This window comes from Notamacropus eugenii, chromosome 2 (assembly GCF_028372415.1).
Source record: "Notamacropus eugenii isolate mMacEug1 chromosome 2, mMacEug1.pri_v2, whole genome shotgun sequence".
In the NCBI taxonomy this organism is placed as follows: domain Eukaryota; kingdom Metazoa; phylum Chordata; class Mammalia; order Diprotodontia; family Macropodidae; genus Notamacropus; species Notamacropus eugenii.
Window position 1 is genome coordinate 50,202,321 of NC_092873.1, and position 16,392 is coordinate 50,218,712.

Sequence of the window (16,392 nt, forward strand, 5' to 3'; positions counted from 1 at the left end):
GCCACTCCAATTCAAAGCCAGTTAGACACGTTCTGTGATGGAACTTAGCCAGGGCACCTACCCAGACAGAAAATTTCTTTAGCCACCACAAAAGTAACTTTCCATCATCACCATCACCAGAGATAAGGGTAAATCCTCCAGAAACTAGGGTCCTTGGTGTAAGATGAGACACACACATGCGCACACACACACAAGAGCACATTACCAAACAGTAGAGAGCTAAGGGCTAAATTGGCACTGTGCAGATCAGAGAGAAAGGAGAAGTCCATGGGGGTCAAGGTGGTCAGAGAAGGCTGCCTGAACAAGATGAAATTTAACTCAGCATTGAATGAAAGGTCAGATTTGAACAGGTGCTTGAAAATGTAGGCTGCTGGAACTTCTGAGAGAATGTCAGTTCCAAGAGATCAAGGACCATGTCATTGTTGTCTGCATATCTCCAGCACCTAACACAGTGCCTTATATCTTTAAGACAGGCAATGTGGTATGATGGAAAGATGGCACAGAGCACCAGGCCTAGAGTCAGGAAGACTCATCTTCCTGAGTTCAAAGCCAGCCTCAGACACTTACTAGCTGTGTGACCCTGGGCAAGTCCCTTAACCCTCATCTATAAAAGATGAAGAAGGAAATGGCAAACTATTCCAGTATCTTTGCCAAGAAAACCCCAAATGAGGTCACAAAGAGCAGGACATGACTAAACAACCACAAATAATGGAAACAGGGGTTTTGGAGCCAGAGGACATGAGTATCATCTTATCTGCTACTTACTACCTGTAGGATCTTGGTCAAGTCACTTAACTTTTCTGTAAAATGCAGGGTTAAGGTAGACAATCTCTGAAATTCTTCCAACTCTAGATCAAAGATTCTATGGGCTTAGGTGCTTTATGGTTGATCTGACAGGTGGGGAGAAGGAAGAGCTCACCCCATGAGAGAAGGGAAGAAGGCAGGAGAGTGTCCCCTGCCAACATAAGCAGAGTGAGCTTGCTGGCCTCTCTTCCAGCTCGTAAGTTATGACCTTGTGAGGATAATTGACTTTTAGATTGTGTTTTAAAGTTAGCAGAATGCTTTACATCTGTTATTTCACTGGAGCTTCACAACACAGGTATTTTATCTTATTTTACTGAGGCCCAGAGAGGTTAATGAATTTGCCTGTGGTCACATGGCTAGTAAGTATGCAGCCTCTCTTATTAGGAGATGGAGTTAGACCTGTGTTTTCATTGGTGTAAGGAACTCTCAGGGTGAGGGAATTACTCCTAATGTGGATCAGCATTTTCCATGCATTTTGTACTCTTTAAGAGATGCCTGGATTCCTGAGCAGTTCAGTGATACCTAGAGTCATACAGTCAGGATGTTCAGAGGCAGGACTTGAACCTAGGTCCTCTTGGCTTCCAGGACAGTCACCATGCTGCCTCCTACTTCTCTTATTCTTATTAATGTGATAGAATAATTGAACACTATGCCATATTCTAAACAGAATCTCAAGCCCCACCCCCCATTACTGACCCTAAAGCATCTCTCATCCTCTTCCCCAAAATGATCAAAATGAGTGGTCCCATACCATACTGAAGCAGGCAATCCACAGGTCCTATGTCTGCCCCCCTCGCCCCATGTCATTGCACACAGGGTACCCTCGAGCATCTTACCAAGAGTATAGCTGTGATTCCCCAACTCTTGGTGGTCCCTTGAGTTTGGGAAGAGGATCGTGATGAGCATGTGTGAAGGGGAGCTAAGAAACTTGCTTCCAAGGGAAAGACTCACCCAACAAGGTTCCTAAGCCAAGGATTCCATGACTGCATCAGTAGTACCATGGTCAGGGTCTGGTCAAGCCTGGTCTGGTAGGATTGGCTTTTATTTTTTAGCTAGATTTAGAGAATAAGTGGGGGTGAAAAGATGGTCCGGCTCTCCCTCCTTAGTCTAGCATGAGGTGTTCCATCCTGCTACTCCCTCCCCAAAATACCCCATCTCTCTCTAGATACTATCCCTTATTCTCCCCCCACTCCTCGTTAGATTGTAAGGGCCTTGAGGGACTGTCTTTTACCTCTTTTTGTATCTCTAATACTTAGCACAGTGCCTGCCATATAATAGGTATTTAAGAAATGTTCATTGACTCACTTAAATAACATTTCCACATTGATCAAACCCTCCTTATACATAATCAGCTCCCCCAGTGCATTGAAAATGGGGTTCAATTTGTATTCCATTTATGTCCAACCATCTTGCTATGGAAAGTGATTTCCCTTTTTTGGGTCTTAGTTTCTCCATCTGTAAAACAAGAGTGGCTGGGTTGTTTTGCCCTGGTCAAAACACATCTAGAGGATTGTGTTCAGTTCTAGAGGCAGGTAGCTGGTCTAATGGGTAGAGTTCTGGGCTTGGAATTGGGAAGACCTGAGTTGGAATTCTGCCTCAGATAACTTATTAGCTCTGGGCAAGTCACACAGCTACTGTCTGCCTCAGTTCCCTTCCTGTAAAATGAGGATAGTGATGGCACCTACCTCCCAGCTTGTTGGGAGGATATAATGAAGTAATATGTGTAAAGTAACCTTTACCAAAACTCTCTAAACGTTAGCTTTCATGACTATCCTGGCTGCCATGTTTTAGGAAGGTCGTAGACAAGCTTAAGCCCATTCAGAGGAGAGGGTCAAAATAGAAAGAGCTCTGGAAAGCAGACTTCCTTCCATTCAAAGGACTGGAGCTGTTTGATGAAGATGAGGGGGCTTGACTGGGCTGGGAGGGAGGGAAAAGGAAGGATAAGATTTCTGCCTTCAAATCTCTGCACCATTGTCTTATGGAGGAATTATGGGATGATATGTACCTGGCCCCAAGGGCCAGAGCTAAGGACTATGGCTGGAGGTTACAAGGAAGCAAACTTAGGCTTCATGCAGGGAAAAATTCCTAATAGAGCCACTCAAAAGGGGAAATGGGCTGCCTGGGGTGGGGAAGTGGTGGGTCCCCCTCACTAGAGGTCTCAAAAGTGGAGGCCACTTCTTGGAGATACAGGAAGAGAACTAGCTTGGTCCCTGAAGCCTCTGAGGTCCCTTCCAACTCTAAGATTTCAGTATTTAAAACCAAAACATCTCTGGGATTGGAGACCCATTATTTTTCTGCAGATGGTCTTTGTCTGATTTCCCTTTTCAGTATGACCTCACCTCCTGGGAGTTCCCCTTGCACCCAGTGGGTGCTTTGAGGGGGGGGGGGAGAGAGAAAAAAAGAGAGAGAGAGAGAGAGATCTGCTGGGTTTCCCATCCCATTCTGCCACTGTCCTCTTGGGTGAATGGCCTCAGACTTCAGTCTCCCTCAGAAATGAGATAGGCTAAGAATAAAACTTGGGATTTCACTGAGGTCCCCTCTGAGGAAATGCCCTCTACCAATGCAGGTTGGCACTTCAATCAGTGGTGTAGAGCACTGAGAGATGAAGCAACTTTGCCCAGTCAGAATGTGGCAGGGGTGGGACTCCCACCTAGGTCTTCCCAGCTCTGTGGCCAGCTCTCTCTACCCTACTACATCATGGTGCCTCTCCATAAAATTAGAAGGAAGTAGAGAGACTGAGGCTCCTATCACTGAATAGGGATCTGATAGAACAAAGAGAGGATAGGAGAGCTGAGATGGTGACCAGGTCAGAGATCAGCAAGAGAGAAGAGTAGATTCTGTTCCTCCATGACTTCCTATCCTCATGTCACCACGTCCAACTCCTCAAAAGTCTTGAGTTCAAAACCCAACTCTGGTATTTAGCCATCTCTATGTCCTTAGGCAAGCTGCTGCCTTTCTCTGAACCTCAGTTTCCCCCCTATTTATAACAATGAGATTGGACTTGTTTCCTTCAAAGCTCAACTCAAATTTCTCCTTCCACCTGAAGCCTTTTCTGCCACACCCCAGCTACTGGAATCTTCTTCCCCAATTTCCCTTGTTTCTATTTTGTAAAGATATATTTCCATGCTGTCTCCCCCAACTAGACAGTGGCTCCTTGAGGGTTAGGTGGGAGCTGTGAAGTGTAGCACAGTGCCTAGCATCTAGTAGGTTCTTAATAAATGCTTGTTGATTGATTCATTGATAATTCCCTGGTGCCTTCTGTCATCAGGACCTCCAGTGATCAAGGCTGAGAAACAAACAAGCAGAGATAGGTCCGTGATGAGGGTGGGGTGGCCACTGGAAATGGAGGTGGTCATAGGATCATAGATCTAGGATTGGACTTCAGGTGACCCAAAGATAGAAGGGACCTTAGAAGTCATCTAGTCCAATGTCTTCATTTTACAGATGAGGAAACAGGCCAAGAAAGACATGATATGACTTGTCCAAGGTCACACAGGTAGCATCAGAGTCAGAATTCAAACTCAGGTCTTTGATGCCAATTTCAACCATCTTTATACCATACCACCACACTCACCACCTCCTGATTTCTCTGGAGCTATCACCACATCCAGGAAGTCAGTATGAACTACTCCTGGCCCTGGGGTTTGGGAGTGGAGGTCAAAAGAGTGTGAGAGAGTGCTCTGGAATCCCTCAGCACCTTCTCTTTGAGCTCAGCTCCACCTTCACCCACTCCTGACCCATCTATTTGCCTTCTGTACTTTTTTAATTGGGACTTTGATTAGTCATTAAAAAGGGTGGGAGAGGACCGCCTGGTGACAGCAGCTCTCTGCTCAGCACCATCAGCTGTGATGAATCAATTTGTCCAGAACTGACATCACATATCGGGAATCATCCCTGAAGTGCTGGCAACTTCCTTTCTGCCTGCTATAAGAATCACAGAATTACAGAACCCAAATTCTTAGAATCCTTGATGCCTCAGGCTGGAAGGATACACAGCAGGTCATGGGGGCCACTCTCCAGCTGCCCAGCACCACCCAAAACAAATGGGTGTCTTTTTCCTTCAGGACTTCCAGGGATAAAAACTCCCTCCTCCCATCCCCCATTTCAGGATTTGGGCTCTGGATGGTCCAAAAGCTCTTCCACGTGTCTGACCCAAATGCCTTGGGGCCTGTTTCCTTCACAACAAGAATGATAACTAAGCATCTTCCTCAGAAAAGCACAGAAGTGCCTCAAAAACCATAATTAGGTCATCACTCAAACTTCTCTATTGAGACAGAGAAGAAAAAGGATTGGCTTGGGAGTCAGAGGACCTGAGTTCAAATCCTGGCTCCACCATTTACTACCTGTGTGACCTTGGGTACTTTAGTCTCTCTGGGCCTCAGTTTCCCCATCTGTAAGATTAAGGGATTTGATTACAGGGTAGTAGACTTGAAATCAGAAAGACCTGGATTCAAATTCCACCTAAGACCCTTATTATCTTTGGACCCTTGGCAAGATGTTGAATTCCTCTGGGCCTCAGTTTCCTCATCTGTAAAAGGAGGACTAGATGGTCCCCAGTATTCCTTCTAGTTCTAAATTTGTGATCCTGATTCCATGTCTGGCTCCCTCTCCTCTTTTTTGAGCCCTCCCCCACTAAACCCCCCTTTCTAAGGTCTGCTATGGTTGTAGATCTTCTCCCATCTAAAGAACACTCAAATTCCTTCAACCTTTTTTCTTGAGCTAATTTTCCAGCATCTTTGTCTCAGGTCTTTTCTCTGAGCATCAGCACCTCCCCTGCCTCTCTATCCCCAGTTTTTTTTAGGAGGAGGGAGTTTAAGTACCATAACTAAAACTGAAGCTCCTACAGCATTATATGTATGTAAAACATTATAGGAGAGGCAGCCTGACTTGGTGGAAAGAGAGCCAGCCTTAGATTCAGGATAGACCCACCTCTGACTCATATTGATTGTATGACCTTGCATAAGTCACTTAACCTCTCTGTGACCTCTTCAGTGCCTCCACTTTCTAGGCCCTGTCCCTCCATGCAGTGTCCGGTGGTCTCACTGGCCCTCTCTCCTGTTGAGGATGAGTGACCTGATAAACATATTCAAACTGGAGACTCAGGGGATTTGTCTTCTAGATGGTCAGATCTGAAAAAGATGGGAAAGACCTTTCGCTTTTTCAATAGGTTCTTAATGAAAATAAAGATTCATATTTTTGCTTCAAAAAAAAAAAAACATGGGAAAGAGAATCTAGACCAACTTCTTCCACCTCCAGAGAAATCAGCTCGGGTTTGGAGAAAGGAAGGGACTTACCCAGGTCCACAGTGAGAGACGGAGCCAAGACTAGAACCCAGGTCCCCTGATTCCCAATTATTTCCCTCCATACTATATCAGGCAGCCACAAAATACAATTATTTTTTTCATGGATTGTTTGGATTCTAAAAGAGGAGACTGGGGGCAGCATTCCGAAAGGAGTGACTTTCTAATGGTGGAATTTCAGGCTCATGGCAGATGGTGGGGTAGATATTTTGAGGACAGGGGAAACTTTTCTCAGGCCTCTCCCAGCTTCCCATGTGGGTGTCTGCCTACTCTGCCTACACATAGAGCTGTCCTGTCTTGTTTCTATCTGGTATGTTGTTTCTTCCTTCAACCCCTCACCATCTCCATCTTTCCTCTCTATGTCGTGTGGTCCCAAAATAGCCATGATACAAGAAGAAGAGCAGTAGGCAAGGGGTTAGATTAATTTGGGCACCAGTCAACAGGACGTCTGGGCAGTCTGCCTGCTTGGCAGGCCCCATAGGCAATGTTAGATTGACTGAGAGCTTTCTGTCTAGAATGAACCAAAGACCAGAGGCTTCTCTTGGAGTTATCATGCAGAGAGACGGTACAAAGCAAACAGAGGGCTGTGGTCATAGTTAAGTTTTGTGTGTGTGTGTGTGTGTGTGTGTGTGTGGTAATTAGAGCTCAATTTGTAAGGAGATCTAGGGGTCAGTCTGGGGGTGGGGGCTCTGCTTAGGGCAACAGTGGGGGTTCCCTCCTCTGCCAGCTCTGCCTCAGCAAGGCCTAATAATTTCTAGAGCCACCAGGCAAATCAGTCCTCCCCAGGAGATGTAGATGAGCAGAGTCCTCCAGGCAGACCTTAGAACTGATCTCCTCAGATATCTATCATCTGAAAAGCATGGGAGGCCAAGGCATGGCAGGAGCACTCAGTACTTACCTCAGGGAGACCCCAGAACTGTGCCGAGCATGGAGCTCTGTGGCCAGCCCCCCTGCCCCCAGCACAGGGCCCTGTGTGTAAGAGGTGCTTAGAGAATGATGGGGAGGGTGGCCTCGACAGGAACAGCTTAGATCTGGAGATAATTGTGTGTGACAGTTTTTCCAGAGCCTTTATTGGCTCAATATAAGGCTTGAGCAGGAGACAGCGTGGCTATATACCAGAGATAGGAGCTCAGTGTCAGGGACAGGGGGGCTAAATCTCACGGAAGAGAGCTCAGTACCATGGACAGGGGGCTAATTGCCAAGGATACAGGAGGACAATTGAGGCTTCTAGAATAGAACACTCCTGGGCCAGATCCTTTGTTCTGCACAGACATCTTCTTTAAATAAGTCATTTATCATGGACACAAAACATTTTAAGCAGTGACAGAACCAACTGAATGTATATTCATAAATATTTTAAATGACCTTCAACACAAATTTCCCATACACATTCTGGTGCATAAATTCAGAGCTACAAGGGACCTTGGGAGTCATCTTGTCAAAACTCCTTTTACAAATGAGGAAACTGAGGCTTCACAAAGAGAAATGACTTGTGTCTGGTTTCAGATAGTAGGTGGCAAAGCCAAGGCCTAAATCAGGCTTTCTAACATCAAACAGTCTTCTGTCTAGCAACCTGTGCTGCCCCTCCTCCTTTCTAGAGCCCTTAGCTTGGCAATGAACTCCTCCCTCAATCCTTGCCCTATCCCTTAGCTTCATTTTCCTATTCACCCTGGCTCATGTATATTTTCCTCTCATAGAGCCAGGGTCCACATGCCCTCATTGGGCATCATCACTTCATAGGTAGCACTGTCTTTTTCTCCTCTTCAGCTCCGTGGTTTTTAGCTACATCCTCAAGTCAGCTGCATTGGTTTCTCCCGTCTGATCAGTTCTTCTCCAGTCATATGACATTTTCAGTTTTTGATACCCCAATAATTCTCCTTCTTGCAAGTTTTTATTGGAAAGATTTTTTTAAAACATGGGCTTCTAATTCGTCACACGAGAGGCAAACATGGGTGGAAAGAGCTAGATTTAGTCAGAGGACCCAACTCTGCCACTTATTACACATGTGACTTTGGACAGTTCACCTCTCTGGCCTCAGCTTTCTCATCTATAAAATGAAGTGTTGGCCTAGAGGATTTCTAGTATCCTTTCCAAGATAAAATCTCTAAATCTATGATCCTTTGGGGTCTCAGTTTCCTTATCTGTAAAATGAGGGAGTTGGACAGCATGACTTCTCATATCCCTTTCTGCTCTAAATTGATGGCCCAATAATCCCAGGGAACTTGCTTTGTTTTGGGGAGGAGGAAAAAACAAGGTGACTATACCAATTAAATTTCATGAGTTAAAGCATAGTCAAGAAGGATGAAAGTCATGGGTCAATCCTTTTGGGAATCAATTATTTTTGCACAGCAAAAAACTCCTCCCTGGTCTCAGACTGGCCAGGAATCCCAAAGTACACACTAACTCCTAAGCCTGGCCACAGATGGAGCCCTGACCTCTTAGCCCTGGCTTCCCAGCCCTCATCCAAAACCCTGATCCCAGGCTGAATGCTAATCCTGAACCCCCAAACCTTGCCTACCCTCCTTCAGCTATATCCTAAACACAAGATGGGAGGGAGCAGACCAGAAGGTGTGAATAGGTCAGTGAAACCCCTCCCCACTGCTCCAGACACAATTCAGCTCACATGCTACCAATGGTGTGGAGGAGGGAGGAGATGGTAAGAACCAGACACACCTGTGCTGTTTACCTCTTGGCAGGGGCTAGTATTTGGCTGAGCAGCCTTAGAGGAGCAGTCAGTGGAAGGGAAAGCCTGTCTGCCACCCAGACGCTGGTCTGCTCCTGTGGGAGGACCAGGTCCAGGCTGAGTAGGGGTCCCAGTGTCTCCTGTGATGCAGCCACCGAGCCTCTGCCCCAGACTTTCATTATTCATTCTTGAGAACAGAGCTGCCTCTTTTCTTTCAAAGATCCTAGCCACTCCCTTCTTTTGGTCCAGTCTCTCCCTCCCTTGGAACAGAGAAAGGAAAAATCAGTACAGAGGAGGACAGGCTGTGTGGCTTGATGTTGAGAACTGGCTCCTCTCTCTGCCTCTCTTTGACACTGACCAAGGAGGATCATCCTGCCTTTTTGCCTCAGTTTCCCCAGGGAGAAATTAGCTGACCTGTATTGGGCCAGAGTAGCCCCAAGAGAACTAGATTCAGTGCTTGGAGATCTCCCTCAGCTTCTCTGTCTGTGGGGTGCCACATAGCAGCAGCAAGGCTGAGTGAGGGGTTTATTTTAGCTGCCGTGGGAGGAGCCGTGACAGCCCAGCAGCAGAAGGCTTGGAGATGTTTCACACCCGCTTCCTTCACCAACTTCAACTTCCCACCTCCCACCTCCCTCATCCCTCCTCCTCAGCAGCTTGAACTGGGAGTTCCAGAGAGCCCTGGTCCTTGCCAGGTGAGCCTAGCAGCCATCCTTTGTGGGGATGCAGAGGTGCCCCATGGACTGGGAGAGAACCATCACTGCCTCCCCACTTCCTCTCCCGAGTTCAAGAGATGAGCAAAAGCACTTTGCCAGCTTTCTCTCATTAGCGGCTCGTGTCAGCCCACAGAAGTTATTATCCCCATTTAGCAGATGAGTAAATTGAGGCTCAGAAAAATGATGGCCAAGGTCACATAATGTCAGAAGCAGGATTCAAACCCAGATTCTTCCTGACCTCAAGTCCAGCATTCTCTGCATTTCTCTATTCTCCATCTCTCACAGGGAGAAATCTGTCCCTATGATCTCTGTGGCTCCCCTATCACATCAGAGATGATACCCCTGGGACCATTGCCTTGTGCAAGTGAAATGAAAATAGGCTCAGGTATATCCCTGTGAGCCAGGGGAGGGGCCCATAATCCTGCTGGAAGACAAAATGTCTTACCTAGAGAGCCCTTCCTCCAATCACTGCCCCGTGTCTATTGAGGCAAGGAGAATGGGATTGATGGGGGTCCTCCAGGGGTGAAAGGGGGTGGAAAGAGTGGAACCCCAGTGGAATCCTTAAACAGCTAGGCTTGGGCAGAGCCAGGGCTTTGATGCCCATCAGCCACCCCTTACTAGACCCAAATTCACACTAGGGTGCCTGAGATATCCTTAACTTCCAAAGTCACCATCACAGAAGACTTACATCTGGAAAGGGACCTCCAAAACCCTTCATTTCATGGCTGAGGAAGGTGGGGGGGCCAGTAAGGGTGCTTGTCCAAGGCTGTGCAATTAATACACATAGAGCACAGGTTCAAGTCCGGGACCCCTGACCTCATGTCCTGTGGGAGCTGCTTTCTTGCTATAACCTTCAAATTCATGGGCAGGAATCTGTCTGTCTGGTCTCCTACCTCCCCACCCAGGACTTAGTCCTGCTGTGTGGGGAGCCTAGACTGGCTAGAGGGAGGAAAAGGAAAGTCCCCATCCCCCTGATGAGTGAAGTTTTCAGCCAGATGCAGGAGGTGGCCCTGCTCCTGGGCCATCCATATTACTGACCCTTTGGGGCAGCTCCTCCTCCCAGCCAGACCTCACCTTCTCCATCTGCAGGATGGGTAGGCATACTGCCATGGGAGTGGAAGGAAGGCAGCCTAGAGCAAAAAGACACAGGTTTTGAGGAAAGGCAAAGTAATGACAGTTCTGGGTGGATGGGCTGCACTGTCTACAGACAGGGAAGCCAAAGAGGTAATTACTCCTGATGGGGTGACTTTTGTTCCGCAGCTTTTGGGGCGGGCAGGCAGGCGGCTGGGGCTGGCACCAGCACCTGCTCCCTTCTCCAGGGCTGGGAGGCTGGGGGAGGGGAGCTCCAAGGCACCTGCATGAGAAAGATGCTTCCCTGCTGTCCCTTGAGCTCAAGCACACACACACACACACACACACACACACACACACACACACACACACACACACACACACACACACACACACACACACACACGCCGCCTAGAGAGGGAGAAGTAGTTGTGACTTGCCCCTAAAAATGCCCCTCTGACCCCATTTCTATCCTCAAGTAGCCTGGACTGCTTCCCTCTGTCTAGCTGTGTCTACTTAGACATTGGGGAAGGAACCAGGGAAGGTCTCCTGGCCAGGTGGATGCCCCCAAACCTGGCAGTTGTTACTGGGGAGCTGGCCCCAATATTTATTTCCATTGTACTCTCCAGGGCAGGTAGACAGAAGCTAGAGCATTCCTAACCCTTTTTCTTCTCTGCCTCCCCGCATCCATGGCCTTACTCAGGCCTTCCGTGGCAGCCCCACCCCACCCAGGGTAAAGAAATCGAGGAGGGGAGCAGGGCCAGCTGTTAGGCCTCCTCCCAGAGGGACCTCCCCGGAAAGGGAGCCTGGAATCAGCCTTTGTCTTAATTAAAGTGCCAGTGCCTGGAGCCCCAGAGCATTGAGCCAGCATGTGACTTCCCAGGGCAGCTGCCTGAAATAGGCCCAGCTAAGGGGCCCTGCCTGAGCTGAGCAGGATGGGGGACCCCTACCCCTGTGGGCTCCTTTTGCCTCCCTCCACTGCTCCATCCACCCACCCCACCCCCTGCTCCTGATGTTTTCTTTCCTTTCCTTTTACCATTTTTTTTCACTCAGTCACTGATTTCTTCCACCTGGAAAGGAGCTCATGTTTTCAGGGCAAATCTCGACCTTCTCTACAATTACAGTCAGCCAGGAGCCTTGCAAGGTGACTGGTCCCACTGCCAGGTCTTTGTGACCCCAGGGCCACCTCTCTTTCCATACCCCTCAGCTTTCTAACAGCTGAGTGGTGATCCTAAGGAAGCAAGGCTATTCAGAATCTCCCATTCTGCTCCCAAACGCTCCACAGCGCAGGTTCAAGTCCAGGACCCCTGACCTCATGTCCTGTGGGAGCTGCTTTCTTGCTATAACCTTCAAATTCATGGGCAAGAATCTGTCTGTCTGGTCCCTGTCTGTCCCTGGACTTAGTCCTGCTGTGTGGGGAGGCCTAGACTGGCTAGAGGGAGGAAAAGGAAAGGAAAGTCCCCATCCCCCTGATGAGTGAAGTTTTCAGCCAGATGCGGGAGGTGGCCCTGCTCCTGGGCCATCCATATTACTGACCCTTTTGGGCAGCTCCTCATCCCAGCTAGACCTCACCTTCTCCATCTGCAGGATGGGTAGGCATACTGCCATGGGAGTGGAAGGAAGGCTGTGGCCGGACAGAGTCAAACCCATAGCCCACTGATAGCAGTGGAGCCTGAGCTGGAATCTAATGAAATGGAGAAGTTACATTTGAATTACATAGAAATAAAAATAAAATTAAACAGATAATCTTACATTTTAAAACAAAGTCAACATGCAACCTGCATGGATCCTTTTATATCATTGGTGTTTGGCACCATCAGTCTTTACAACAAGGGTTCTGCAGCTGGGCTCCTTGAAAACAATGCAGGGGGTCTGAGAACTTGAAACTGAATGGGGAAAAACATTACACCTTTATAATACTATATATTTTATTTTACTCATTTAAAAACATTTTTTTAAGGGATTCAAAGGGTTCATCAGAATGCCAGAACCTGGGTCCATCACACAAAAAAAGGCTAAGAACCGTGGCCTGCAAGGATGGGGCTATGGGATGATGGAGCTAGTAAAGAATTACTGGAGGAATCCCATGGGCAGGTCATTTCTCAGTCTCAATTTGCTCATCTGGAAGATGGGATGATAACACCCATAATTCCTACTTCGGAGGCTCTTTTTTTTTTAAGCCTAAGTGTGATAACGTATGTAGAGTGCACAGCAAACCTAGTAGGGCTCCCAGACATGTTGTAATATTGTGATTGCTTTGATAGTGACAGCAAGTATTTATTAAGCTCCTCCTATGTGCCTAGCCCTAAGAATACAAAGACAGAGGTAAAACAGGAATTTATATTAACATATGCACATAAAAGTAAAGACAAATCAACTCGCATTTATTAAGCACCTCTGGGCTTCAATTTCCCATCTGTAAAATTGGATAATAATTGCACCCACCTCCCAGAGTTATTTTGAAGATCAAATAAAATCACATTTGTAAAGGACTTTGCAAACCTTAAAATGCTATATAAAGGCTGTCTGTTATTGTTAAGCACTTACTGTGTGCCAGGCATTATACAAGGTGCTGGGGATACAAGGATAGAGGAGAAGGGAACATTTATAAAGTGTCTCCTATGTACTAAGCGCTACTCTAAATTCTTCATAAATATCTCTTTTAATACAAAAACAAAACAATCCCTGCTTCAGAGGGCTTTCAAATGATAGATGATCAGTGATGGACTGGGCAGCTAGTTGGTGCAGTGGATTCAGAGCCAGGCCTGGAGTCAGGAAGACTTATCTTCCTGAGTTCAGATCTGGCCTCAGACACTTGCTAGCTATGTGACCCTGAGCAAGTCACTTAACCCTGTTTACCTGTTTCCTCATCTGTAAAATGAGCTGGTGAAGGAAACAGCAAACCACTCCAGTATCTTTGCCAAGAAAACCCCAAGAGCTAGGACAGGAACTTCATGCTGCTTTGCAGAGCTCACTAGCACTTGAGGATAAGGGAAGGGAGAGGACTAAGCCCAGAAGAGTTCAGGCTGGGAGCAGCCAAGTCCACCTCTCTCCTACCTACACAGTCCCTAAAAACCTCAAGGCATCTGCCTGTGGCCTGACACTAGGGGCACCAGGCTGAATCTTCCAATGGTTGGTGCCATGGGACCAAGGGGACCTCTGTTTGGCATCAGAGGGTGGGTGACATACAGTGGTGCCCTCCTTCCCTGCCTTGGGTCTTTTGGTGGGAGCATTGTATACTTCCATCTACATGAACATCTGTGTGTGTTTGTGTGCAGGCAAAGGACAGCGATGATGATGATGAGGTCACCGTTACTGTGGACCGAGACCGCTTCATGGATGAGTTCTTTGAGCAGGTGGGAGCCCTGTGTACTGTCCCCATCCCCAGCTGTGCCACAGCCACACCTAGGGACCCTGAGTCAACTCCTTCAGAGCCATAACAAAGCTCAGACACTCCCCTTTCATTTACATCATTAATTCAACCAGCAGTTATCAAGCATCTCCTGTGTGCTAGGTGGGGTGGTAAGCATGAGGAGATACTGACAAGAAAAGAATCCCTGCTCCATAGGGGCATACTTCCTCTCAGGGGAGACAGTGTATCTACATATCCCTACATGTATATAGTACAATGTGCATATACACCCATGTGCAGTGTCTGTACACACATGCATTGTGTATCTGCATATCCCAACAAGATTTCAGAGAACATGGAAGAGGTGAAGAGCCTTCCTCCTCACCACTCCCAAACAATGAGAGGGTAAGAATCCCTCCCAAGGCCTCTCCTGAGAGCATCCTTCGAGGTCTCAGGCTCTGAAGATGGGGTGAGGGGGCCACAGAGCCAAGCACTCCAACATATGTAAGTGTTGGGAGAAGGAGCTGAGCCAAGGGCTGTCTGGAGACCCTCAGTGAGACATTAGAATGGTCCTGAAGAGGAGAGAAATCAAAATCCCACCTGGAGTCTGTTTACTACTTTCTGATTTTCAAAGCATTTTAAATACTTTACTCTGAAGTCACATTCAAATCTTGCCTCTAAGCTTACTGTATGTGTGACCAGGGACAAGCCCCTCCCTCAGGCCCAGGTTATAATCTATGGGCTCCAAGGTCACTTCTGGTTCTAAAGCTATGATCCAGTGTGATCCTTTCAACAACCCAATAAGGTGGGATGGATGGACAACTGCTTATCCATTAGAGAGTTGTCTGAGACCCAAAGTCACACAGTAAGAGATGGATCTAGAATCCAGGTCCTCACACTTATTAGGCCAGTGTGCCACATTGTCACCTCTATGCAAAGCTGGGCCAGCCCTCAGCTCACTGTTCCATTCCCACCCAGGCTTCTTCCAACCCCCTTCCCCCTGTATCCATTCAGGGTAACCATCAGGTCCAGATGTGCCCCCCACCCTGACTTGTCCCCTCCCCAAATTTCTCCCCAGGTGGAAGAGATTCGAGGTTTCATTGACAAGATCTCAGAGAACGTGGAAGAGGTGAAGAGAAAACACAGTGCCATCCTTGCTGCCCCCAATCCTGATGAGAGTGAGTGGGGATGGGCACTTGGAACATGTGGGTGAGGATTCCCCCTGAGGCCTCCCCTAAGAGAGCAGACTTCAAGGTCTGGCTCTGGAGATGGGGCCAGGGAGCTACAGGGCTAAGTATAAAGATGGAGAGATGAATGGGGCCTCAGAGGCCATCTGGTCCAAATCCCTTATTTTACAGATAAGAAAGCTGAGCCCAAAGGGATCGAGCAATTTACCCCAGGTCACCCAGGCTGTCAGTGTCAGAGATGGGATTTAAACTCAGGTCCTCCAACTCTAAAGTCAACATTCTTTCTATTAATCTGTCCACAGTGCCTCCCTAGGCTGGTGTTAGAAGGTAGAAGACTCAGAAGTTCCGGAGCTCAGGCCATTTTCCCCTTTGCTAAATCTCTTACCCCAGAGAAGCAAGCAGAAGCAAGCTCCCCTACCTGTGCCCCTTCTCTCCTGGCAACCAAGCTCCCAGCCCGCCTGCCCTTCCTGCCCTGTTGGCAGGCAGCACCCTGTCTGCCAGTCCTGGAGTCAGGGGAGCAGCTGGGTTGTCTGGGAGGAGGCTGATGAGGTAGCTACACACACACACATGCTACACCTCCCGTTCTAAAGAGGAGCAGATGGCAGTGGAGGCCAAGGTTCTGTCTACTGCTGCCTCAACCGTGTCATCTCCTGGGGGGCACTGGAATGAGAAGAGTTCCCAACAGCAGTGCCCTAGGGAAAGGATCTCCTCCTCCTCACCCCAAGTCGGCATATGCCCCCCATTTCCACCCCTTTCAACCTTTTCAACCCTTCTCCAATATTTAACTCATTACCCTGTGCCTTTAAATAATTGTTAGAATTTGTATAGCCCTTTGAGGGTTGACAAAGCACATTGCTATTGCATGTTATCTCCTTTGATCTTCACAGCAGCCCTGTGTGGGAGGTACTATTCTTATCCCGATTTTACAAATAAGGAAACTGAGGCAAGCAGAGGTGAAGTGACTTTCCCAGAGTTATACAGATAATCATCGGAGACAGTTTTTGAACTCCAGTCTTCCTGACTCAAGGTCTGGCGCTGTCTCCACTGCGCTCTCTAGTGGTCATGGATGGACAGTTCCCCAAACACAGCCGTGAATCTTAGAAAGTCTGAAATGAGTGAGGGAGCACCTCTTAATGTGCCAGGCGCTGTCCTCGGTACTGGAGATACAAAGACAAATGCGAGACAGTCCCTACCCTGTTCTTCTTAGGTGTGCCATTTTTAGGTCATTTTGGAAATTGTGTTTGGGAAAAACAAGCTAATCATTAAATATCCCTCCAGAAGC

General features: G+C 47.7%; 1 protein-coding gene across 1 annotated transcript in view; it reads left to right on the forward strand.

Annotated features, from left to right (window-relative positions):
• STX1A (syntaxin 1A) overlaps positions 1-16,392 on the forward strand; it is a 38,288-nt gene that overhangs the window by 10,305 nt on the left and 11,591 nt on the right. The window contains exons 2-3 of the mRNA XM_072640211.1: positions 13,850-13,927; positions 15,002-15,101. Coding sequence (XP_072496312.1) covers positions 13,850-13,927; positions 15,002-15,101 — 178 coding nt within the window. The remainder of the gene's footprint in view (positions 1-13,849; positions 13,928-15,001; positions 15,102-16,392) is intronic.